The sequence below is a fragment of the Manacus candei genome, unplaced genomic scaffold (genome assembly GCF_025592945.1).
Source record: "Manacus candei isolate 608988 ecotype Guabito, Panama unplaced genomic scaffold, ASM2559294v1 h1tg000069l, whole genome shotgun sequence".
Classification (NCBI taxonomy): Eukaryota; Metazoa; Chordata; class Aves; order Passeriformes; family Pipridae; genus Manacus; species Manacus candei.
In genome coordinates this window covers 4,385,821-4,411,289 of record NW_026138117.1, presented here as the reverse complement: position 1 = coordinate 4,411,289, position 25,469 = coordinate 4,385,821, and the positions used below count along the sequence as shown (strand labels likewise).

At 41.4% G+C, this 25,469-nt stretch overlaps 1 protein-coding gene across 1 annotated transcript; it reads right to left on the bottom strand.

Moving 5' to 3' along the window:
• Nucleotides 1–7,350: 7,350 nt before the first annotated feature.
• Nucleotides 7,351–15,176, bottom strand: NMS (neuromedin S). The gene is made up of 9 exons (XM_051806845.1): nt 15,104–15,176; nt 14,911–14,966; nt 14,479–14,529; nt 12,979–13,038; nt 10,236–10,271; nt 9,759–9,800; nt 8,765–8,795; nt 7,551–7,609; nt 7,351–7,388 (listed from the first exon to the last, which is right to left on the bottom strand). The coding sequence occupies exons 1-8, from the start codon at nt 15,174–15,176 to the stop codon at nt 7,554–7,556; spliced, it is 405 nt and encodes a 134-aa protein (XP_051662805.1). The 3' UTR covers nt 7,351–7,388; nt 7,551–7,553.
• Nucleotides 15,177–25,469: the final 10,293 nt, after the last annotated feature.

The window sequence follows — 25,469 nt, the reverse complement described above, 5'->3', positions numbered from 1 at the left end:
TAGGTGACTCACTGAAATGTAAGGGTACTGTTACATATGAAGAGAGCCATAACTTGAGCTCAGAAATCCTATTTCCCATTTTACACATTCCCTACTCAGCTGCCTTACTCCCTTTAGTTTTTGGCCTTTCTCCTAAGAAAACAGTATTTATATCAAGACACCATTTTCTTGCTTATCCACCTGTCCTCATCTATTAACTTCATATCTGCAGTTCTAGGCAGATGTGAAGGAGAGCTGAAACCACAAGTTGATTCCTACCAGTAACATGGAAATAGGTAGCTCTGTAAAAGAAAGAGCTCTAACATATGCCCTGACTGAAATAAATGCAAAGCATGAAATTATACTAATGAAACTGCAACAAAAACTGTCTTTCATTTAATACAAAATACTCCTTAAAGTACAATCTAACAGAAATAATTTTTCTTGTCCTGTTGACCACCAAAGTGCTCATTTACTTTTAAAACAAGATATTAATTGCATGGTACTTCTGCACATGACTAGTTCTCTTATATCTCATGCTACAGGTTTCAACTTAGTCACCTGTAGCTGAGGCTGGCATGTAACTTAGTGCAAATTAAAGCAAAAAAAATTTCAAAACATAGGTCCTCTGGCACCTCTCTTGTTACTGATACTGCAAAACACGTTTATCTTGAGGTAGCATTACTTTCCTGACTCAGTTATGGCATGGCATAACTGTCTGTCAAGGAAAATAGATGTTTTCAATAACACCCATTAGAAAATGCGCGTACATGCTGCTCCACAATTCAATGAAGCTGTGGGCAGATGGAAGCATGGAGGTGGAATGATGCCTGGAAGAGCTCTTGTTCTTTTACCTGTCTAGAGGACTGGGCGCTGTTGACAGATGTCTCAGTTGGGCAGAGTGCTTGTAGTTCACTTTGAGCTGAAATCTGTGTGTTTATAAGCTTGTTATCTTCTGTCACCTTCACTTTCTTTGTAAGGAGAGAAAACATCCCAAGTTATGGCCTCAGAGAGTCTTGTCATAGTGAGTGCAAGGGATGCTGAACTCATCCATCACCCGAGCTGGGAGCGGGTCAAGCCCAGTGCACAGTGCAGTGGGGTAGGACTGGGAGTGCCTCTGCTTTGACCATCCCAAATTTGATCTTGGTGTTTCCCTCTGCTGACTGGTCCCAGTATTGCAATTCCTAAACACCCTTGTTCTCTTGGAAGTGCGTGCTCTATTGCAAGTCACAAAGTAGTGAATTTGAGTTATATTTGAGATTATACACAGGCTGTGGAACTATGCAGACTATACAGAGCTGTGAAAATGAGGGAAAAGATGTGGTATGAGACTACCAAGTTATAATCAAAGGCTGGTTTTGGTGTTTGTTCATGTAGCAGAGTCTCTGGTGTAGTCCCTGGAGAGGTCATGCTGCCCTGCAGGGTGGGTGGCTGCAGCATGTCAATTCACTCCGGGATCCTGAGAGGAAATATGACTTTCGTGCTACACTGAATGAGGCTGCTGGATTTTGCTTCTTTTACAGTGGGTCACACATGATTGCCTGTCTGTGCTCTGAGGTCCGCTCATGTGCATTCTGTATTTTTGCCTTTTCTGTTGGAAGTTTTAGTCCATGTTTAGGTATTTTTATGGTTGATATTTGGAGACCTATATCCAGAAACCTGTATTTATGTGTATGCATCTCCCCCATGCAGTAATCCAGCAGGTACTATCTGAACTGCTGTGTAGAAACCCCTGGGTGCCGAAGCTTTGTGGTAAAGATATGCAAATTATTTTTCTTTCAAGTTTGCTCTACGTTCACATTCAGACTTCCTGTATTGATCTTGCAGCAGGTTGCAGGCTAATAGATAGATGGTATTTGGTGTACAAGGTTCTTTGCCCCAAAGAAATTTCAAAATTTAGGTGGTGAATCATAACCAGCTGTAAGATCAGTCATATTTTTGTTTATACACTGTGGGAAAAGTAGATTCAGAAATGACTGGAGAAGGAGACTTAGCAGCTCCTTCTAGTTGTTCAGTGCAGAAATCTGTCAGAGTGATAGTTGTATAGATTAAGACAGTTTATGCAGTCCAGCCCAGTCAAAGATATGTTTTTACTCTGTTTAATGAGGTAGAAGGGTGGTAATTGCAATGTGTGAGTTGTCTGGAACAGGTAAGTAAGATAAGTCTTTGGAGGGATCTCCACACAAGCATTCAGTAGATATTTTGGGATCATGGCTCGACTCTAAGATTCCAGCAAATAAACAAACATTTCATTCCTATGTTTAGAATAATTAGCATATCCATCTTGTAGCTGGACTTCATTTGACAGCCTAACATGCATTAGAGAAACTCAAATGGGATGCTGGCAGCTTTTGGCCAACCTGTCAGGCAGTTACATATCTTCTGCACAACTGGCTATGGTTTTTAATCTCCAGTGGGTTTTTCAATTTCTGCAGCTACTTCTGTCACATTACCTGCTGAGAGTTGTGGAGACAAGCAGTCAGCTGATGTGGTTTTAGTTCCTAGACAGAGTTGCCTGTCATGCATACATGGCAGTTACCTCACTGGCCGTTGGTCAGCCCTCATTGCCAATTATTTGAATCCTCTCAATGTGTTTTTAAAGGACTTCAGTTTGTGTGCAGCCTGAGTTCACAGATCACAAATGATCTTTTCCATTGATTCTGTAATCCATGTACTTCCTTTTCCATGCTGGGATTTTTTCTCTTGTTTTACACAAGCATTTCAGAAGCAAAGACACTAAGCTTCCCAGGACAGCTTCTAGGTCACTTCTCACAGCTGTTAGTGTGACAGGTGTTATCATAAATTGAAAGTATGTAAAGTGTAAGGGCTGGGGTCTTCAAGGTTGAAACTTCCACTTCTCCAGAAGCAGCTAGAGCAATTTCTATCTGAAGTATGCTAGACATTAGGAAAAAATTTCTTCATCAAAAGGGTTGTCACGTATGGGAGCAGGCTGCCCAAGCGAGTGGTTGAGTCACCATCCCAGGAGGTATTTATAAGACATGTAGATGTGGCACTTTGGGATGTGATTTAGTGGTGAACATGGTGGTGCTAGATTAACAGTTGGACTTGATGATCTTCAAGACCTTTTCCAACCCAAATGATTCGATTATTCTGTGCTCAACAATACAATGGTACTAATCTTTCATCAAATGAAACACAGGAATAAACACTGCACCATGATATAACACTGAAGAGAGAAAATGCTGCTTGCAGCTATTTCAGAGCTGGGACTTTTGTAACTTAGAGTTCAAGTGAGGTGTCAGTTCCCCAGGAAAATTTTTATGACCAAGAAAAGATAACTCTGCCTATCAGTCAGCACTTCATTCTCCCAATTGTCAGATTTAATATGAACCTGTTTTCATTTTAAGCTCACCTCTCCCAGCAGTATCCATCCATGGGCATGGATGGCTGTTGCTGGGAGTGGTGAGCTTAAAATGAAGCATTTTATCATTCCCCTCCTCACACTTTCCTTCTTGCAAAGCAACCTCCCTTTATTCAGTGCCAGCTTTCCTTGACCTCTGCCTTTCCTCTCTGCTGTTGGTTTCTCTCTTTCTTCTCCTGTATTGCACTGTACATGAAGTCTTACCTATAGTCAGCAGTGCAGCACCTCCCATGTGATAGTTCCTACAGCTTCTTATTCATTCCACTTTGTATTTCTGTGCTCTCCTCAATATTATGATATTTGACTGTCTACAGTTACCCATCCCCTTTGCTGCAAAGCTGCAACTGGTTTTTCTTCAGTATGTGTAATAACTTCCTTTCAAACTCAGTGAGCTGTACGTATTTTTTTCCATATCAGTCTTTCCCAACACCATTCTGAATGCTGACTTTGTCCTCCAGCGCTTGCCATCCCTCCCAGCTTGCCATCACCTGAAGATTTAGTAAGTGAGTCTTCCCTGTGGGAGCTGAGAAGGGAGTGAGGCTGTCCAAGGCAGAAGGTCATGAAAGGACCAGACAAAGTGACATAAAACACCAAGAAGGCTTTCCTCTTGTTCTTCGTGCTCTGGCTCTTTGGTGAGTGGCATGTCGTGAGGCCGGGCAGCACTCGCTCCCCCACAGGTGACTGCATTTCCAGGTCCCTTGCTGTGCACTCTGCTGAGCAATGCCTTGCTGAGCCCAGATCCACCAGGCCAGGCTTTTAAGGTCCTGGGCCAGCATGAAGTGATTTTCAAGTCAAGTTAGGCAGCATGAAGGTGTGCACTCCTGAACATGCCTGCCTTCCTAGGAGCCGACAGAGCTGTAAACACATGCTCCAAGCTGCAGCAACTGGTTTCAAGAGTTGATTGTTAGAAAAAAAAATTCCCCTGTGCAACTGGAATGTGTTGCCTCTCAGTGTAATTGAGTGTCTCTCCTTGGTGCTTTTTATTACCAGAGAATGGATAAGCACCCAATTTACTCTTCTAAACTCACTCATTACTTTGTATACCTTGTCATGTCACTCTTGATTTGTCTCTTCTCTGGCTGACAATGGGAACTGAGCTTTCACCTCTTTTTTTTTTGCAGAAATATTTCTGTGCTTCTAATGGTGTCACCTGTGTCTGCACTCCTCAATTTCTGCTGTGGGTTTTGCAGTGGGATGCCCATAAAGAGTTTCAGGCCAGGGATGACCTTTACATTTCAATATTTTTAATCTCTCCCGTTTCACACGTGACATTTGTATTGCTCCAGGGAGCAAAGATTTGCACAGAGCATTGAACAAAAGCTCTTCTGTGCTTTTTACAGAGGAGTCACAGTTACTACAGGAATATGACTGAGGAACATAAGATAGGTTCTCACCCACAAATTGCCACCCATTATTATCAGTCTTATTAACCAGTTTTAAAGCCCCAGTAGATGTTATTCCTGAAACCTCTTGTGGGTGGAGAAAGCTACTGCTGATTGTGAGAGCACAGCATGAGTTGCCTATGGTACAGTACTGCTGTCATTTAACTTCAGTTGTCTTGATCACTTCCCCCAGCGGGATAGGGGAGAGAATTCAAAGGGTAAAAATGAGAAAAGTCATGGGCTGAGATAAAGACAGTTCAATAGGTAAAGCAAAGCAGAACATGGAATTCATTCATTTCTTCACATCAGCAGTGATGGCCATCTCCAGGAAAGCTGGGCTCCATCACTCCTAACTGTGACTTGGGAAGACAAACACCATCTGAACATGTGTGTGTGTGTGTGTGTGTCCCTTTCTCCTTCCCCCAACGTCTATTGCAGAGCACAACACCACATGGTCTGGGATATCCCTTTGGCAGTTGGGATCGGCTTTCCCAGCTGTGTCGCCTCCCAAGTCCTTGTGCATCCCCAGCCTCATGGCTGGTGGGGTGGGAAACAGGTCTTGAGGTTGTGCAAGCACTGCTAGGCAATAGCTAAAACATCCCTCTGTTATCAACAGTGCTTTGGTCACAGATCCAAAACATAGCACCATAAAAACTGCTATGAAGAAAACTCTATCCCAGACAAAACCAATACAAATATTTATGCAGAACTGTGCAAAATTTTATACTCTTCAGCTTTGGCCTCTGAGATGAAATAAGCTAGGAATGCCATTGCTGTGCTTTTGTATCATTATCTCATATGTATTTGCATTACCACAGTGCACCTCCACCACTTATATTTGGCTTAGTTGTTTCTTCCAGAGGGATACCCTAGCTGGCTCCAAATACCTGAGAAGCCAGAGGAGCAAGCATCCCTTTGCTAGTCTTTCCAAGGGCTAATAATTTCCAACAGGAATTGACAACACACTGAACAACAGCAATAGGGTGCTATGAAAGCACAAATAGGCCTTAACTGACGAGCCTCTCTGGGAACCCCACCCCACCAGCACCCTCTGCCCAGGTGGAGGCACAGGAGGTATAACACAGCCAGGTCTTGACCCTGTTAGAGGCATAAAATTGTACTCATGTCACAGAATAACTGAAGCTGGCAGGGACCTCAGGAGGTCTCTAGTCTGATCCCAAGCAGAAATTCAGACCAGGTTTCGTCTACTCTGGTCTTGAAAATCTTCAAGGACTGGAGACTGCACAACCTTTCTGGACAACTGTTTGCACTGCCTGGACACTTCGACCTCTCTTGCTTCAACTTATGCTCGTTGCTACTTGTCCTCCCGCTCCACTCTGTGAGCAGCCCAGCTGTCTCCTTGATGACCCTCATAGGCATTGGAAAGTCTATTAGACACCCCTGAAGGCATCCCTCCTGCAGGCTGAACCTCACCCCTCCTCAGGGGAAAGGGATACAGTCCTCATCACCTTGGAGGCCCTCCATGAGCTCCCTCCAGTTTGTCCATGCCCTTCCTGTATTGTGGGGCCCAAAACTGAACAATCCACCCTAGATGTGGCCTAACAATTGCCAAGTAACTCATCACTTCCCTCTACCTACCAGCCAAACTTGTGTTAATACAGCCCAAATTGGGAACCCATCCAGTTAAAAACCCCCCAAAATCCCCCACAAAACAACAAAATACAGGTTTCTCAGGGTTTGTTTTTAAAGACAAAGGTGTCTCCCAATCCAGTTCACGTGTGGCTGTGCCAGTGTAATTGAGAGGGTATTATGCCATGGTACTATGACTGAGTAGCCAAAGAGGAGATATAAGGATAACAAAGGGCTTGAGGAAGCCAATGCTGTGTTCAGGAATTGCAGCCTTGTTCGTATCCCCAGATTCTGGCTTTTACTATGCTCTTTTCTTCCTAAGGAAGTAACTGCTTAGTACTTGAAGTTTTGTGCCCATAAATGTCTCCACCTACCAAAACACTCTATGCAGTGCAAGCACAATTGGCTACACCACAGGTTTAAATGTATGATTTCAGAGAAAAAGGGCAGATGTTCAGAATATCTCTCCAAAGTGCCTCATTTGTGCTTTATGACAGGCAATAAGGCAAGGCTGAAAAAAAATACATCATTTGATCAAATAATGTCTGTGTGTAGCAGCAGTACTTATTCCCCTTCTTTTAAAGTGCATTGGATTCATCAATCATCACACTCAAGTCCTTAGTTATTCAAAATAAGAAATAAATCATTAAAATGTCCATTATGATTTTAATACCGTGTTGTTCAGGATGCATACTCTGAAATTCTGGGGAAATACATTATCTAGTCAAAAGGACAAGCTTATAGTATATGACCCTATTAAAGAAGATGTTATAAAATGCACTGTTGGTTTTGAAAATTGTCAATATTGAGATGACTGCTTTCCTTTGATTACAGCTGGCACCAGGCAATGCTACACTATAGCCCAATGAAGTCTAGGACAGGCTTCAGTAAGAAAGGGACAACAAGAATTAATGATTGCAAATTTATTACATGGAACAGCAAATTCAACTGAGTCACATAATAGACAACCAGTGCAATGGGAAGTCTCCTTTCTTTACGTAAACCAAGTCATCAAGCTGGTAAATCAACTCATGAACTTCATATTCCATGGTATTCTGAAACAAATTAAAACAATGTCATGTTTTATGTTGAGATGAATATGACTTAGTTTCACTTCTGTACATCTAGTTAAGTGCCCAAATCTGTTATTTGTACTCAAACATTAATCCTCCCTCCTCACACAGTTGTTCTCTTTTCCATGTCCTAACTCTGCTGACCTTTTAGAGTATGGAAGCATGGAATGCATCTTGCAACCAGGTTGGCTCAGGGGGCTGAGCTATGGATAAAATTTACTGCTGTATGTTAGGCTAGGGCATGAGTATAGAGTAGTGGCTTCTACACCAACATGCTACTGAGCTATGAAACATTTCCCACACACATATGGACCTAACAACAAGAACAGCTGCACCAGCTCAAACCAGAGATCCATGGAGTTCCTCATGTTCCTTTCATCTATGAGAAGCAACAGATTGCCCAGGGCAGTGCCTAAGACCAGAGCAAGCAAGTAGCAATGTTGCTCTACAACACTCTCTTAAATCTTTGGTTCCTTTCTTTCCAAAATAGTTTCATCCTGAATATACAGCAAGGGTATTCTTTAATTGTGGGGGGTTTTTCAAGGTTTTATCATAAAAAACCAAACAAACACATCCCCCCAAAAAACAACAACAACAAACTCCCCCCCAAAAAAAAAAGAAAACCCAACCAAACCCCTTTCAGTCAACAGCTGGAAATAATTCTTAGATTGCAAACAAAAATGGCGATCTTTTATTGTGAGATAAAGTATTGGAAGAAAAGAGACTGAAGAAGGGACCATGGGTATATTGACTATATTGTCCATTTCCCAGTAAAGCTCACTTAGACCTTAAGTAGATGCTTTCAAAGATGGATATGTAAGTGCTAGGTGATATTATTAGATCTCATTTTCTTCCTCCCTTACATCCCCACCCCTGCTCTTCATAGAGAATGTTTACCCTCAAAAAGGTCCTAATTATGATGTGAGGACTACCACCTGCATGTACAGATTCAGTGTTAGGGAGATCTCATGTAGGATTAGGTGACTGAAGGTGGCTTTGAACAAAAAAAGTCTAGCTTTTGTGTTACAAAAGTCTAGCTTTTGTGTTACACCCTCTGTCTTTAAACTTTACAGTTTCTGTACCATTTCTATCATTTTGCAGAGTATGAAAATTCCTTCTTACTCAACCTTAAAGAGACAAGAAAACAATCCCTTTGTCAAGAGCGTACACTCTAAGGCCCTGAGCCTTAAAAATCACATTTCTGTCAAGACATCTCCTAGTGACCATATGAAACATTCACATGTGTATCTAGGTTTGTACTAGGTTTGTAATGCTTCTCAGTAACTCCTTCTGTCATGAGGATCATCATTATTGAAAAAATCAGAACAAATTCTTGTCACTTTTGAATGTCCACTTACCACTGCCTTTGATAGTTCTTCCATTTCGAGGCTGAAAAATATATTAATTAGATGACTGTGCAGAAGTACTTGATACCAGATTTATAAGCACACCAAAATAAATCACCATCATGCAGACAGCGTACTGTATAAGAAGACTGCAGTAAGATTTCCTATATCAAATATCAGGGGATCCGTGCAGGGTGGGTTGTATGTTTGAATTTGAGAAATATTCATTCAGCCTCTGTCCAAACAGCTAAAATTCTGGCTTTAATTATTCTCATTCAGGGTTTTGGTCTCAATCCCTTGGGGAATTGCACATGCCTAAGAAAGAATATACAAATACCAGCACAGAGAGAACCTGGCTGGACACACTTGAAGTAAGCTAAAATGCAAATGACAGTTAATTGGGACTCTGGTTACCTGATATGACCTACCTGATAATACTTTTAATTTTTTAAAATATGTTGAAAATATTCCTAGAAGTTAGTTTTTTGTTAATCAGAGTGTGTCCAAACCAGCTCATTTGGCATTAGACCATGTCATAGCTCAGCAAGCCAATGGGTGAAAGGCATGAGAGAAATTATGATAATTTTGCTTTGGCTTTTCACTCTGTTATGCAGTGTGACATCACTTACTGGCTGGACCTTTCAGGCCAAGTGGGCAGTCAGCTCAGGCACATTTTATCTAACGCATTTACCATCAGTGCACCTTGACAGTCTTGGAGATACAAGCCACATGGGTGATTTGGCTCAAGATAAAACACTTGCAGCAGCATATCTTCAAACAAAAAAATGTGTGTAATCCATTACTACTCAAGTTCTCATTATCTTGGTTTTTTTTAGTCAAATCAGAGCTTTTTAAGCAAATGGCTCCCTCAGCTTTCAAGCAAGGGATATTTGGCCTCTACTCAAAACAACTGCAGCAAGAATTGGTGAAGGGAAACAGCTTTCCTGTTATATGGACATATATCGTCTGTGATTCAGAATCTTTAGAAGGTAAGAGATTCAGATACCCTGAAAAGGAAAAAAGGCCGTCCCAGAGTCCCATGACTGTCCTGTAAAATAAAACATAATAACAAAGTACTTTAAACTCAGTTCAATAGATCTGTTGACAAATTTTGGTACCATTCTATCAGAATATTGATAATTCATGCCTTTTTCAGCAGTATGCAAACAAGATGTTGATAGTCCCCAATGCCCATTCATCTGGAATGCTGATTAAAAATTAATGCCCAAAGGGCATTGTCAAGAACTTATCCATTCTGTCTAGTGTAAATATACTAAATTACCAAAATTAAAGATTCACAGGGTTTAGAAAAGGTATAAAAGAAATCTTTACACATAGGGTAGGTATAAGCAGGGTCTGCACAGATCACTTCCCAACCACTGAAAAAAACCCCCAAGCTGACTTTAAAAAAGCAGCAAAAGAAACAAGGAAAAGGACGTACTTCCCTGCCCACTGCTACTTGCTTGTCTTCACATTTACATACCTTCTTTGTAAACTTTGCAGAAGCAATCTGTGATTCCTGCAAGCAGATAGTGTAAGTTAATCAACATGCCAGCTTTTCTTTGGTTTGGTACAGACCCTCTATTACTGATGAGGCTGGTGCACTCCACATGAGAAGAGAGATAACTTTACACTTATCACAGATATTGGAACAGCAGCAAATGGATCTTTCTAAAGATTGATTTCAAGCCTTGCCTTAATCAATGTTACTGCATTCATTACCATCACTCAATATGCTTCCCTCGCTGTACAGCAAAGCGCAGCCATGCTCTGGTAGGGGAAGCAGAGCTCACCCTGGAGCAAATGCAGCAGCTCTACTCCTCAGGCTTGAATTGTACTGATAGCTCTTACCTTGTTAAAATGTGGCTGCTCCTCACCTTTCAGACTGCCCTTGGTTTTAACCCAAGAATGATTGCTGGTTTTAAGCCTTCCTCTAAAATCTTTATTCTTCAGAAAATTGCTCATTTTTCTACTCAGCCTTACATCAAGGAATAGAAACTTTGCCCATGACTTTATGTGAGCAGACTAAGCTCCTCATCTAACACAGCCCTGAACTTGCAGCCTTGTTTGGGAGCCATCCTGCCCATGACATGGCTGCCAGGCTGCATGCTCACAGCCAGCCAGGAATGGGATGGCTTTGTGTGCCATAGGAACAGTTGGGTTTAGTTACTTGGGGTGGGCTTGAAAAACAAGCACATAAAATGAGCAAGGACATGAAGTCAGGGGGTGAAAACAGGAAAACATGCAGATGGGAAACTGGAGAGGAAGAATTTTAAAAGACAAAATATACGAGCAAGAAGGAGGGAATCACATTTCACAGAATCACAGAATATGCTGAGTTGGAAGGGACCCACAAGGATCATTGAGTCACGGTATGAGAAGAGGATTTCTTTGGTTCAAGCCTCAAGACAATTTATAGAGCAACTGACATCAACTTACAGAGCTATAAAACACTACGGAAGAAAAAAGTGTTTGCTCAATCAAGGTGCTTTAAGGATGCAAAGAAGAGAGTACATCAAAGAGACAGTGTGAATGCTACCGTTGTTCTGATATGATTATTACATACCAAGCAAAGATAGACACTGACTCATGACTTAGCCTGCAGTGTCAACTATCCTAGCTAATTTATAACAGTGAGAGGTTACTATGTGGAAGAAACATGGTAAAAACTGAGCTTCTAAACAGTGTCTTGGTTTGACTTTAGGCAAATGTTCAGTGAGGTGATTGTGATGTAGCTAGGTTTAGATAGCTCTTTTTGCTTTCTTTGTAAGTGTCATTAGACATTGATGTTAAATAGTCTTAGTTCTCACAAAATGTTTTAAGTTCCCCAGGTGGAGTTCAAGTCCCAAATTGCCATTGACTTTGCCTTTCATAGTGCTTAGGCCTCATTCCTTCTCTTGAAACACCACCTACATTCTGTACATAATCTATAACTCTGACTAATTTTTTTTAAATTCCCATAAATACAGTATGATGGTGAAAGTTGAAGTTCAGCTGAAATCAGTAGGATTTCATAACTGTTTCATTGGGTGCACTACATATAGACTCATGTTTGAGTCTTACATAGACACAAGATTCCTTGTGGGCTAAGAAAGTACAACTTCATGTAATAGATTTGATCAGCTGGGTAAAACTTTACATAGTTCTTTTTCCATATTTCACATTTATATTCAATCTTCCACTTTAATTAGACCACACCTAAAAATCATATTGCAGATATATAGCTGATATTAGTCATATTTTTGAAAGGATATTTTATAAGATTCAGCTCCCAATCTTGAGGGCACATAACAGAGGGTGAATTTTTTGAAAGGTAAAAAGGACTCTGTTCAAAGTTACTAGATGATTCTGTATGTTCCCTCATTAGCTAAGCTGTGGAAGCATAGGAGTCAATATCAAACTCAAAAACATTTATTAGACATTTATGACTGAAATATTAGAATTTTTTATACAATCAAGTTCAATATGATAGAGTTTTATGGTTGCTTTAGGAAAGTATGCTTGGAATTATAATAAGCTAAAGACACTGGCAAGAAGAGATACTGAAACGTATGTCAAAATACTTTCTATTTTTGTCTTGAACAATCTACTCCCATTTTGAGACAACAGAGAACTCAAACTCCACAAGTAAATTGGCCTTTTTAACATACCCAGGGGCTGAGTGAATTTTATGGAAAAAGTTCTTAATAGAGTGGTGATAATAAAAAAGTGATATAAAGCAGAGAGGACATTGAGCTGGGACCTAATATGACTGCACCAGCAAAAAAGCTATACTCAATAACTCCTCAATTTAATCTTTTTAATCTGAGTCAGAAACACAAAAAACCCCTCAAGCTCAAATAGACTATTAAAATTGGTAAAGCAAATCATATACCTCCATGTTCAGCATGATTTAAGTTATGCAATTGATCAAATTTTATGTACATTTGTAGCATAGTTAACCCTGTATTATTAAAAAGTGAGAGTCAGGTTTAAATACTGACTGGCTGTAAGAGAATGTTTTGGTTCTTGAGCTCTGAATTGGTGAAACCCAGCAATTTCATATATAGTTTAATGTAGTTCAGAATTACATACAAACTACTAACAAGAAGAAATAATCTTTTATATACTCTCCTACATCTCTTAAAACATTTATTTGGAGAGAAAAGTCAAAAAGTCAGGTTTGGAGGGCTTGCTTTTTAATTTTAAGGAGCGGGTGCTTTGAAACAAAAGTAATTACAGCCTACCTCATTTTTATGCATGCTGTTGAATATGGAATAACAGAGATCCAAAACAGAGCTGGAGATCTGAAAAAAACCCAAACAGTACTTTAATACATTTACTGGAAGGATGTGGTGTACAAGTTTTCACAGAATCACAGAATCTGCCAAGTTGGAAGGGACCCACAAGGATCATCAAGTCCAACTCCTGGCCCTGCACAGGACACCTCAAGAATCACATCACGTGCCTGAGAGAATTGCCCAAATGCTTCTTGAACTCTGTCAGGCTTGGTGCTGTGACCACTTCTCTGGGAAGCCTGTTTCAGTACCCAACTACCCTCTGGGTGAAGAACCTTTTTCTAATAACCAACCTAAACCTCCCCTGACACAACTTCAGGCTATTCCCTCAGGCTCTGTCACTGGCCACCACAGAGAAGAGATCACTGTCTACCCTCCTTCTTCCCCTCACGAGGAAACTGTAGACTGCAACGAGGTCTCCCCTCACTCTCCTCTTCTCCAGGCTTGATTCTAATCCCAGCACAATTTAGATTCACTAAAACCATTCAGAGCAGGGAAAGATCTACTGATGCTATTATGACCTGAAAAACTATTTTGTATGAGGAGAATACACACAATACTACTATTGTCAATACAGTTTTGTGCTATAAAGAGACCTAAATCAACCTCTTACATTTAAAATACATTTTTCTATGCTAATTCTTCTAGGAATAGCTTTGGGGTTTGGCATTTTTAATCTATGCTTATTTTCATCTACAAGCATTTCAGCAGATCAATTCTATAATCTTTAACTGTATACTGAAATACACTGTCCCATACTCATTGCTACAGGACAGTGGTTTGCTTATGTATGCAATCACATTAGATGAGAAATAACTACAGCTCCAAAGGAAGTGAAGACACCTGAACAATGGACTCTGGGAACTGTTTTCCTCAGGTTTTGGTTTAAAAAACTGAAATATTTCAGAAAGAAAAAAACAGCACAAAATGTTTAAAATTTCCAGATACTTCCTGATCCTGCAAATATTTTTCTCTCCTCTTTGAAAATGACCCTTGGGCTCGATATCAAATGCAGTGGGGCTGAGCTTTCAGATACTGATTTTTTTTTTCAAAGTGTTTGCAGAGACTAGAGACACTAGAGCAGAAATGAGCTGTGAAAATTTCTTCTCACTCCCCTCTCCTCTGAGAACCCCAGAGAAAACCCATCAACCCACCAAGCACCCAGGGGACCAGACAGGACCTATAACTCCTGCAGCACTGTCTGGCGCTTCTTGCTTCAGTGTTAGGTACTACTGGGATGGCAAGAAAAAAACTTTTTTTTTTCTTTCTCTAGGTCTGTATTAGCTCCACAGGGAGGAGAGCACATACACCAGCAAACTCGCCCTGCTCTCCAGAGCCACTGGCTCTCTGGCAGAGGCTCTGCCACCAGCAGACATCAGTGCTCTGCGTTATAGAGGACAATTACTATGTCTGGAAGAGAGATCAAACACATTACCAGAGTCAATTTACCTGGGGTTCATTGGACATTTCCATCCACTGACTGAAACACAGTGCCAGTTGCTTTAAAAAGTAAAGATTAGACATTAGCAGTGTGTCTATCATACCTTATGATCTGTGTTTTCACTGGGGGAGTCGGGACTGGCTGGTTATTAGCTTTCCCGGCTTTTGGTTACCCAGGTATCCTATTCTGCACCCTGATGCACATCACACCCCTGCCCACACCTGTCCCACCTACCTCTGCGGGCAGCAAAGGGCGCCAGCCTCCCTCCTCCCTCAGGGATTTCATAAGGTATTCCCAGTCCGTTTCCCATTTCCTTCCTCATTTCCCTGCCACGGGCGAGTCTCGTTTCCCACCTCTCCCGGTCAGCCCGTCCCGGGTTGGACCGTCTCTGTCCCACCTGTCCACCGCGCATCGCTGTCAGACGGCAGCGACAGACGTACCTGTTTTTGGGGCAGCTCCACACCGTCCCAGTAGCGCGAGAAAGGCTGCGGGAACCCTGCAGGGACACGGCAGCGTTAGGATGCCGCGGAGCCCAGCCCCGACGGCGCCCCTAAAGGGGAGACGACCCTTTCAATGTTTCGGGGTTCTGCCGTGTTCCCCTCTCCGCCCCCGCCTCCCGGTGCCGGGACGTACCTGAGCCCCGCGGGAGGGCGCAGAGGCAGCAGGCAGCCAGGAGCAAGGGCAGGGCGGGCGGTGGCGAGGGCATGGCCGGGCGGGGACAGACGGACGGACGGGCGGACGGGCTGCCTTTATGGAGCCGCGCCGAGCCCCATACGGAGCCGCCGAGCCAATGGGCGCCGGGGCGGTCCCAAGCACCGCTGCCACTGTCGCTCCCTCTGCCGGACACGGCGCTGTCACCCCCTGCCGCCCCTCTGGACCGGCCCGCCCGCGAAAGGTCCAGCATTAGACAACCCCTCCTCTGCCCTCTGGAACTCCCCGTCAGAGCTGCTTTTCTGGAAGAGGTGACACAGAGGAAGGAGGGAGGGAAGAAAAGAAGACGCTATGCGTGGTCAAGCGACGGAGCTGCTGGGATTTTCATTTTAAGCAAAAAATTCGGTTTTGTAGTAGGGCTTGCTGAGTGTTTAAAAAGTATTTCTCCTCGTGACAGTTTGGAAAATAACGTTTTCATTCTAATTAGAAGGGATGTGAACTTTCATATTGAACAAGTCCTGGCCAATCTTACTACGTTTACCTTCGCGTGAAATAAGGAAAGCCATCCACCTCTTAATTAATTTCATAGTGGATGTGGTTGTAGACAAGACATAGATCTGCTCACAACAGAAAGTGATTCTCTGTTCTTCCCGATTTAATCCTTGGGTTCGACTATGGAAAACTTCCTGGTTTTCTCTGGGAGAGTTCTCAGGGTAACGCTTTCTAAACAGGTCACAGTCTGAGAAGGCGGAGTCCTCCCAGACACTATTTTCATAGACTTTGGATGTGCTAAAACAAATACATAGTCAGTTTTCCAGCTTCTAACATACTGAAATTTGATGATCTTTAAGGTCCTTTCCAAGACCCTAATCATTCTATGATTCTCTGTGCTAGAGATGCTTGGGAGGCAATGGCTCCAATGTAGGATGTAAGACATAAAAAGCTGCAGAAGGTATTATTGTCACAGCAGCCCACCTCATCTCATAATGTCCCTCAATGGCTGTGCTGCACACTAAAAGGATGACGGCAGGACTGTTCCGGGTGGGAACATTTCAGAGCAGTCAGAGAGGAGATGCACCTGCTTTCTCACAAAGAAAAGGGGAGCCAGACTTCATGTGACTTCGTCAGCTGCACAGCTGTGTGTCCTGAGCACATAAAGAGGTGTAGGAGGAGCTGAGTGACCCCAGCATCATTAGTTCACCCTTTGTTCCTTCTCGTGGGAGAGACAGAGGTCTTCGCCTCATCACAGCCCTCTGGGGGCAATAATCTGAGCGAGAAGCTCTCAGGAGAGATCAGATATTCCTATAGCAGACACTCAGCTGTCAGCTTTTCACTGTTTTAACTGGAAATGGGAGTTTCAAGACAGGATAGTATTAGAAAAGACTATTCCCTCTGACTGTATAATTTTTATCCTCTGTGGGAGCTAAGCAGATTGCAGCGAGTTTTGTGATGATGGTTTCTCACAGCAAATCTTCCCAGGCTTTCAGTAACAAGGAGATGCAGGGTTCCAAGAAGCCCATAGCTCTATTCTGCAATGACCCTGCTTTCTGTCCGAGCCCATGAAATCCTAGAGTGAAAGGAGGATGGCAATTTACTTTTCACGGCAGCAAGAAGCAGGTTCGTGTTTGGTGTAATTTCAATTTGTAATTGCAATTTGGTGTAGTCACCGAAATGTGAAAGCAGAGCTGAGTGTGAGCTGAATGCATCAGAGGTAGACAGTGAGAGAATATACTCTGAAGGACTGTACATTTTCATATTAACTGTCTTCTTTCTGTCTTTTGACACTTTAACCAAACTGGAAATTATTGTTCACCAACAGTGTTTCTCTTGCCATGCTTATCACAGATTTTGCATCCAATTCACTCCCATGTGGCAGAAATGCAGTATCTTAGAGTCATTATAGATTCACTGTTTACTACTATTTTTTTAGTATTAGCATATGAGATACCAATACTTTTAAATTCTAAATATTTCCTACCTTTTTCTAGAGAATACTATGAAATTATTATCAGATTAAGATTGCCACTGATTATTCACTGTAGTGGGATGTGATTCTCTGGTTTCCCTGTCTGGTAAGAAAGGCACAGTCTGTTGCTTTCTTTCTCAGACAACTCATTACCTGCTTAAATTCCCACTTCTTTCCCACACAGCCAGTTATATAGTAGCCCCTTTCAAAGTATTTAAACATATCTGAGTTCAGTAGTGGGATTTTTTTTGTAATAGCATAGGGAAAGAGGTGTGTGATCATGTCGGGTGGGTAAAATCTACCTCTCCCTGACATAAAATACTGGATGCTACCTGAACCTTTCCTTCTTCATTCTCATGCACAATAAACAATCTGCTGCTTTAATTCACCCTTTCCCAGGGAGTACCCTATGTGTACTCTGTGTCTTCCTTCAGCAAATTTTGCCTATATGTTGGTGCAGTGAAGCCTGTGGATTTGCATCACATGAGGCTTATGCTAAGATGAGATAAAAATTAACTCAGTCAAGTTCCATTAAAAAAACCCAGTACAACCTATCACCAAACTGAAAATAGTATTTTATCACAGTCTGTGTGGTATGAGAGAAGAATGGGAAAAGTGTTTAAAAACAAAATTTCAAATAGATGAGCATGTCGTATTATGAACACATTCAGCTTCCTTAAATCAGAACTTTCTCTGCTGCTGTACATTTCATTTCAAAGGTGTTAGCTAAGGTGCAGCTCTCCCAATGGATATATCAACACCAAGCCACATTAATGAGCCATACTTTTACTGCACAGATAAAATTTCTGCTTTAAGGTCCTGGGCTCCCCACGTAAAGAGAGAGAAATAGGGTGAGTTTCAGTGCCCACAGTGATTCACAAATGACTTAAAAATTAAGCTTTAGTGGGGGGTCAATGAGGGTTTTTTATGGTAAGGAGGCTTGGCATATATTTAGCAGCAGCAATATTATGACACCCATAATTTTAGTATAAAACATGCTGTGATTGATAAATTAATAACAAGAAAATTTGGCATCAGTGGACAAAAAGGGTGAAGGGCTCTCTTCCTTTTTGTAAATGATCTCTGCAATGAAATCAGCAGTTATCACAGACAGCAAGGACAGAGCCTGTAAAATGGCATCCCAGCTAGCTCCTTCTGCTTTCTCGTGCATCTCCCCCTCTGCAGCTCAGCAGTGCTTGGTACAAAGCCTTATTCTGCTCTGAGGGCTTTTTATACCTCATCCATGACCTGTTTCGAAAGATGAGGAAAGCTGAAGAAACCAGAGGGTGTTTATTAGGCAAACCTGCCACAAAGCCTGCAGAGATCTCCCACTACTCATCTTCTATTAAACATGACAGTGCCTACTTATGCTGAATACAAGGTCGAGTTTAGTGTGTTGTACTTTAAAGATATAAAGCCACAGTCTTAAAGTTGAGTACGCCAACAAATAGATATTTGAAGGGGATCAGTAAAAGCGTGTCTCATAGAGTAGGAGTTCAAAGACAAGAAGTTAACCAAGGGCATCAAAATGGAGAATGGATGCTAATGGGGAAGTTAGGAAACTACAGCAGGAATCTCAACATTTGTACTCTTTTGGATAGTTTCTTGGCTAATTTCTTGGAGAAACATGATTTTATGTCTGCAACATTGAGACAGAGAAGTGTAAAATCCTTTGAAATGAAGCAATTTGCACCTACCAGGTTGTGCTGTATGGAATTAGTACTGTGGCAATGGGCTGTATTGGGCTACACTGAGCTGAAAGTTCAGTATAATTAGTACGTGTCAAGGCATTTGAAAAGATCTTCAACCTAGAACTCTGACATGGCTTAATTTTATTCAGTGTTGCTCCAGCTGGACAAGGAAGCAGTATGTTCTTCTGCTTAGGCAACTCATGAGATAACTCAATCAATACCTGCGGCTGAGTGTTCATCAAGGATTTGTCTAGAATGATGTCACAACAAAGTACATGCTAACTGCTCTGGTGTTGGGTTTGTTTGTTTTTTTTCCAAACAAGGGAAAGCCCACTAGTTAAATGATGTAAAATACAAAAGGACAGAATGTCTAGAGGGAGATGGTAAGTGGGTGGATGGATGGCAGCCTCCTTCTTTTCTGGTGATACAACTTAAAATAGACAGTGTTGCTGTGGAAACATGCCTAAATGGTGCAATGCTTCCAAATGCAGGGTTGGGGTGTCCCTTTTGCTAAAAAAAGAAATAGTGATTCTCAGAGACTCTTGTGAGCTGAGCCTGAAGATGAACAGAGGACCTAGTGCCCTGTAACAAGAACTGACAGCCTAAGAAAAGGAAAGGTTTGGCTCTGAATGGTCAAAAAAGATTGTATGGAATAAGAATTTATGATGTTAGATGGCAAGGGGAGGAATGCTTAATACAGTTGATCTGGAATACCCACAATATTTATAAAGGAACTGAGAAAAGAGTCCTGTCAGTAGGATCTCTGCTACAAGATGGTATCCTGAACCACCAAAAAAATCTGCTTTTTGAGATAATATTTAGTTCACGTTTGAAAAACACATTTTGCCTTGGCTTGCTCATTTTTTATTTCATTTCATCATTTTGAGCTCAGTTGTAGATTTTGCAATTTAGAGCAACATCACCTGAAAAAACACATCATGATACTTTCTTGAACGCTACAGTGATGGATACAGAGCATTAAACATTAAACAACAATTACTTTGTTTGAAGTATAAAGCTGGCACCTTCAGTACTGCCATTTATCAAATACCTATTGCAATAGCAACAGTGACATTCATTTAACTGTGTACTTTGTAACTGAGTATATTATAATACTCTTCAGAGATTGTCTATGAACACAGATTTCATCTTGTTAATCTTCTTTCATTTAAGTTGAATACATAGCAAGAAGATGTCATACTCCCTCTTTTTAGATGAAGAAACTCCTGGAGATAAGCCATAATGCTTCTCATGGTTGAGCTATCATGGGCAGGGCTGACATAAGGTCTGATGAATGGCTGATGGTCACACAGTTCCAAAACATCAAGTGCTCTTCCAGTGAGCTGAATAAATGGAGAAGCTGGTTGCTAACCATCAGTTATACTTTGGGGGATGTCAAAGCTTCACATTACATGTTGAAATAATATTATACTCTCAAGCCTTTTCCTTGTAGTAAGGCTGAAAGCTGTGTCAATAAAACTTTCTATTTACCCAGCCCCTCATATTTTCAGGGCTCTTCTTGGTGGTGGTTGCCAAAGCTGGTTAAAATACACTAATTTTAGAAATAGGAATTTTCAAATAGACAATCTCCCATGTGTTCTCATCTTAGTGAGAACAAGATTTTATTGTTGCAGCCTCAGACTGACTGTGGACTAATATCTTGGGAAACATTAAGCTGAAGGAAATAAAATTTACCAGAGATAATCAAGGCAAAGCTAGGTCTTGTGGGCCTGATGCCTTTTTTCAAGGGCAAGAAACTTCAACATAAGTTTCAGTGACTGAAGAATTCTGTTGACCTCAGTATTGCAACTCCAAAGGCCATGTTCTTCTAAACAATCCAACTTCTCTCTCTTAATTCTTCCTCCTATCCCTATTTTTGTCTACATGTTGACTGGGGAACTTCCTTCTCCCTTTTTGTTTTTTTTAGTATTGTGTCATGCAAACATGTATGGTGAATTACAAGACATATGGTAACATCATTAACTCTCATTCAGAAAGGCAGCAAAATAACCCCCTAAAAACACAAGGCATTTTCACTTTGTGTTTCTCTTTTTATTTTTAAATAAAGAATCAAGGAAACTATGGACTAAGCTCCAGATTCTGTAAAATGATAGACCCTTAATTTCCACTGAAAACAGTCAGACATAAATAGCTCCAAAATTATTCTTGGTTGAGGAGCATGCTCCCAGAGGACCATAGTCTGGAGCATGGCACAGAGGCTGCACCGTGGAGGAGGACATGTGCCCTCTCTGGGGAGTGACTCCCTGATGCCAGAGCACAGTCTGCCTTTGCACTGCCTTGGCCAGGAGGACATGCCAAGAGCTATGAAGTCCCAGCCCTCTCTGACTTACCTTCCTCAGTTTGGATTGTAGAGCAATGCCTGTCATTTTAGGATAACCCTTCTAGACTTGCATCTCCTAGTAGCTGTAGCACAAACATTTTTTTCTTGCCTTCACGAGAGTGGTACTGTTCCTAGTTAATTACGGAGCTACTGGTATATGGGAAACAAATGTTCAAATTTCTCCTGATAGATACCACAACTGCCATCTCCTAAGAGCCAGCTCCAACCAGCAAGTTATAAATTATTTTAAGCACTCAATATCCCTATGAAAGCTGTTCCACTTAATGTGAAATACTCTGATGCTACATGCATTCATTAGCAAATGGGACGCAGGTTCTGTACCTGCCTCCACCTCTTTTTTTTTATCCTTACACTCCCATGACCCAAGTCACCCCTCAGCTTTCTTCAGGTGTTTCTGCTTACCCCAAAACTGGTCAGTTTTCTAAGGCGGTGATAATCAAACAGAAGACAACAGCTCTCCCAACTCTTGATAATGTAGCACCACTGGTATCAGGTCAGTCAGGAGTTGCGTCTTACCATGTTGTCCTCATGTGTTTTTTCAACATTTGAGAATGTGATCTCAAACACTGGCAAAGAAAAGTATTGGCTTAGAGTAGCACTGCTGTCTCCACCCAATACTCTATTTTGAGAAACAATGACAAAAAAAACCCCCTTAAAAACCTGGTTTGCTTCTTTATCTGTGCCCAGAGCAGTTCTGGTACTCTCTGTCTGTGCAATGCCAATCTTGCAACTCCTGTTGAGGCACAGAACAGTGCATGAGTACATGCAGCTTGCCCTCATTGGAGTCTAAGTCACAGATGCAACAGTGAGCACTGTACCTGCAGTATCACAGCAACTTTGTCACCTGGAAATTGTACCTTGGTGAATGCAGCAGGTGAACTTAAGACTCAGCTGCTTGCCAGTTTGACTCTGCCAGCTATAGAGAGAAATGAAAATTGGTAAATCCAGCTGTCTGATTCAGGCCATGGGGAAAGGAGAGGGTTAAAAGAGGGTAGCAGGTTACTTTGAAGTATAGTAACTTGTTTTGAACACTAATTGCCTAAGTCAATTTTCTTAATTTCTCTACTTTGGAAAACACCCATAACTGGGACTTAAAACTCTATTGTTATTTCTGATTTTTATTTAAAGAATTGACTTACCTCGATACATTGACATGATAATTTGCTTTTTGGCTGCACTCATTTTGTGACCTATATAATTAATTTTGAATCATTGAGTTCAATTTTAATTGACATTGATTTGATAATTAAATGTAGTTCTTAGCTCCTCTAGCCCAGTCCTAGCAGCACGTTTGGTTCATTGCTATTAACAAACCCTGCAAAGCTGTTTTTGCTTTTCAAACTATCAGCTCAGAGATAGTGTCTGAAGAATGCAAGACAAATTAGATGGTTCAGCCAATGACCTACTTAACCTCAGTCTATACTTTTTGTGTCCTTCTCAAAGGGCAACAAATGGTGTAATCATATGAAAAGATTTAACAATTCCAAGGCACTTATCATGGGGTAAAATTTGTTTCTACCCTGAAATAAGAAGTGAACTTAGTCTTCAACTGAACACATCTAATTTTCTGCTTATGGATCTAATCTTGCCCCTACTGCAGCCAGTATGATTTTACTACAGATATCAGCCCTAAGGCCCCCCACTCTCTCCACACACCTCAGTCATTTCTATGCACCAGCTCTGTTTGACGTGCACTTTATAGGTCATTGCTAGTTGAAATTGCTTTATATAAAAAATAATCCAGGAAATACATACTACTTTATGTATTATATTTAGGCCATACTAGAAAATCCTACATCTGTATGAGGCTGTATATTCTTGCATTCCTTGGCCTGATTTTTTTTTATTTCTGATGTGTTTCTTAGTGACTATAGAGGCCACAAGGTATTCTATATGTTCTAATTTGTATCAACCAGAGCCACATTTAAATAAGCTCCCTTATGTTCCAGAAAAATAATCTGCTGGTGACTATCACATCTTAATAAATGTATTACATACCAAAGGTGCCATGTCTGACCAGCTGCAAGCAAGACACTTGTACACAAGAGATCTCCTTTAGTGGTCAGTTATGCCTCAGAAATACAGTCATGAAGCAGATTGATGAATTCACTAATAATGGCACTGCACTAGGAAAAGCATGTCTTCCTGCTGATTTAAATAAGATTTGTTCTTCCTGAGTACTTGATGCAGAACCAAGTGACTTGTCTTAAGGTCAGCTCTTAAGGAAACAAAGCATGACTAAAAGGGCTACCGAGACTAATCCTAGTAATTGGCATGGGATTAAAACCTGAAATAACACCAAAGGGTGAAAAATAAACATAGTGTAAGTTGAACAGTATTGGCAAGCCTAGGCTTCTGCTGAATAGGATAAGCTTGGAAGGTCAAGGAAAATGAGGATTCTTTCAGTGTGATTAGGCTGGAGTGTTCAAATGTAAACTGCAGTATGATTACTTATCTTGTCCACGACAGGGGCTCATTTAAACATTTTTGCTATGCTTAAATGCTATTTGGAATTAACTCATATCAAGAGCAGTCAAGACAGCCTGCCACTGACAGATAACTTCTTATAATGCTTGAATGTGTTCCTGCAGCTCAGATGTCCACTACCACCTCAGTCCTCCCTGACTGGCCAAGTTGCAAATGTTAATCTCTTGCAAGTAAGACTCTTCCAGGAGAAACGTCAAACCTGGAATGAAGATATACAAGACATATTTTATTAGGACATACAAATCTTTTTCTAATGGCATAAACACTGAATATGTTATTAAGAAGAATTTTTTAGGTTTAGGCCCATGTTCTTAAAGAAAAAATGGATGCATCACTTCCATTGGCTACAGAGGCATATCTCTCAAGAAGTCACTCTAGAATGTCCCAGAGAGGGGAAGGGTGACTTTTCACCAACTCAACTATCCTTTGCATTGCTCTGACAATGTAAAAGTTCTCTAGTATTAAAAAGAACTCACACTCAACTGTTGATTTTGCTGCCTATTTAAAGTACTAAACCTAACAGTTTAACATTATTAGTAGCAAGAATCCTGTTGGCCTGAACTAGCAACTGCATAATCCAACAGTACAGTTGCCTATGCAACACATTCTTCAACTTCATCAGATACTTTCAGGCCCAATTACTGACAACAAAGCTTATTAACTGTGCTTAGTTTGGAAAATTGGTTTCTTTTGTACTGGATTAATTATTACACATGTCAGTAACAACATACTTGAAAGGTTAAAATTCTTGAGCTGAGCCTGATAATCTGGCAGGAATTAGTTCCACAGCTGGAGACAGCTTATTAATAAATCTGCATGACTGTGGTTGTAGTCATCGCTTTGAAGCCTGAAGAAAGGAGCAACTTTCTAGCCTGTTCAAGACTCAAACTGGTGACAGCCACAGATCTCCAATATGCTTTGCCAACAAAGTAACTGTCACTTATCACAATTTCTACTTCACAGGTAGAGGAAGGGAGGCACAAGAATGTGGTGTCCCAAGATGCTGTTACAAACAAACATAGAGTCAGGTAGAGAATTGGTTTTCTGATTACTGGCTTTTGGCCATTGGTTCCCAGTGAAAGCTGTGCTTTTGCTGCCTCACTGAGGGCTAGCAGCCGTCAACATAGCTCTGAACACATGGCCGCTAAGACATCTGCATTAGCCTGTTCTGCTCCATAGGTTGGCCGTGGCATCCATACCAACGACATCATCCTTGGACTTGGTTGGGCTTTAGCACAGTGCAGCATGGTAGTCAGGTCTGAAAATGCATGGATCAGAGGCTCTAAATCCTCCTCTAAAAGGGAAGAGTGTGCACTGTAAGACTGCAAAATGTGCCCAAGAGGACTTGTTTAAATAGTTGTTAAAAAGAGACTCATCACCAGCACTTGGTTTTGATGGGATTTGTGGGTATCAGAGTCCTGCAGGTGAGCATCTCTCCGGTCCAGTGATCAGAGTGCTGTGTGCAACAACTCTGTGTGCACTACTACATCGTGTCTTTGGGGGGAAAGGAGCACAGGCAGGGCTTTGGGCTGTACAGCAGGGCTCAGACACCTGCCTTCATACTACTGCTGTTCTTCCCACGTTTTACGGCACCTTTCCTCTCCTCCTGGAGCCTAAACACGCCTTGCGTCTGCCATACCAGGATGAGGGGTATTAAAGGTCTTTTCCAATAAAGATGATTCTGTGATTCTGTCATTTTCAGTTTTGTTGTTGTTGTTGTTGTTGTGGGGGGGGTTGTGTGGTTTTTGTTTTTGTTTTTAAACACGAGCGTTAGGGACCTATTAAAGGTTTTTTGAACAGTAAATAAAAAACCAAACCAAACCAAGCACACGTATACACGTG

What these genes read in the sequence shown, in the direction of transcription:
- NMS (XM_051806845.1), bottom strand. Translation starts at nt 15,176, where the DNA reads ATGCCCTCGCCACCGCCCGCCCTGCCCTTGCTCCTGGCTGCCTGCTGC. An exon ending in CGCCCTCCCGCGGGGCTCAG is followed by an intron (nt 14,967 to 15,103) that starts GTACGTCCCGGC and finishes GTGTCCCTGCAG; the next exon opens with GGTTCCCGCAGCCTTTCTCG. An exon ending in TGGAGCTGCCCCAAAAACAG is followed by an intron (nt 14,530 to 14,910) that starts GTACGTCTGTCG and finishes TACTTTTTAAAG; the next exon opens with CAACTGGCACTGTGTTTCAG.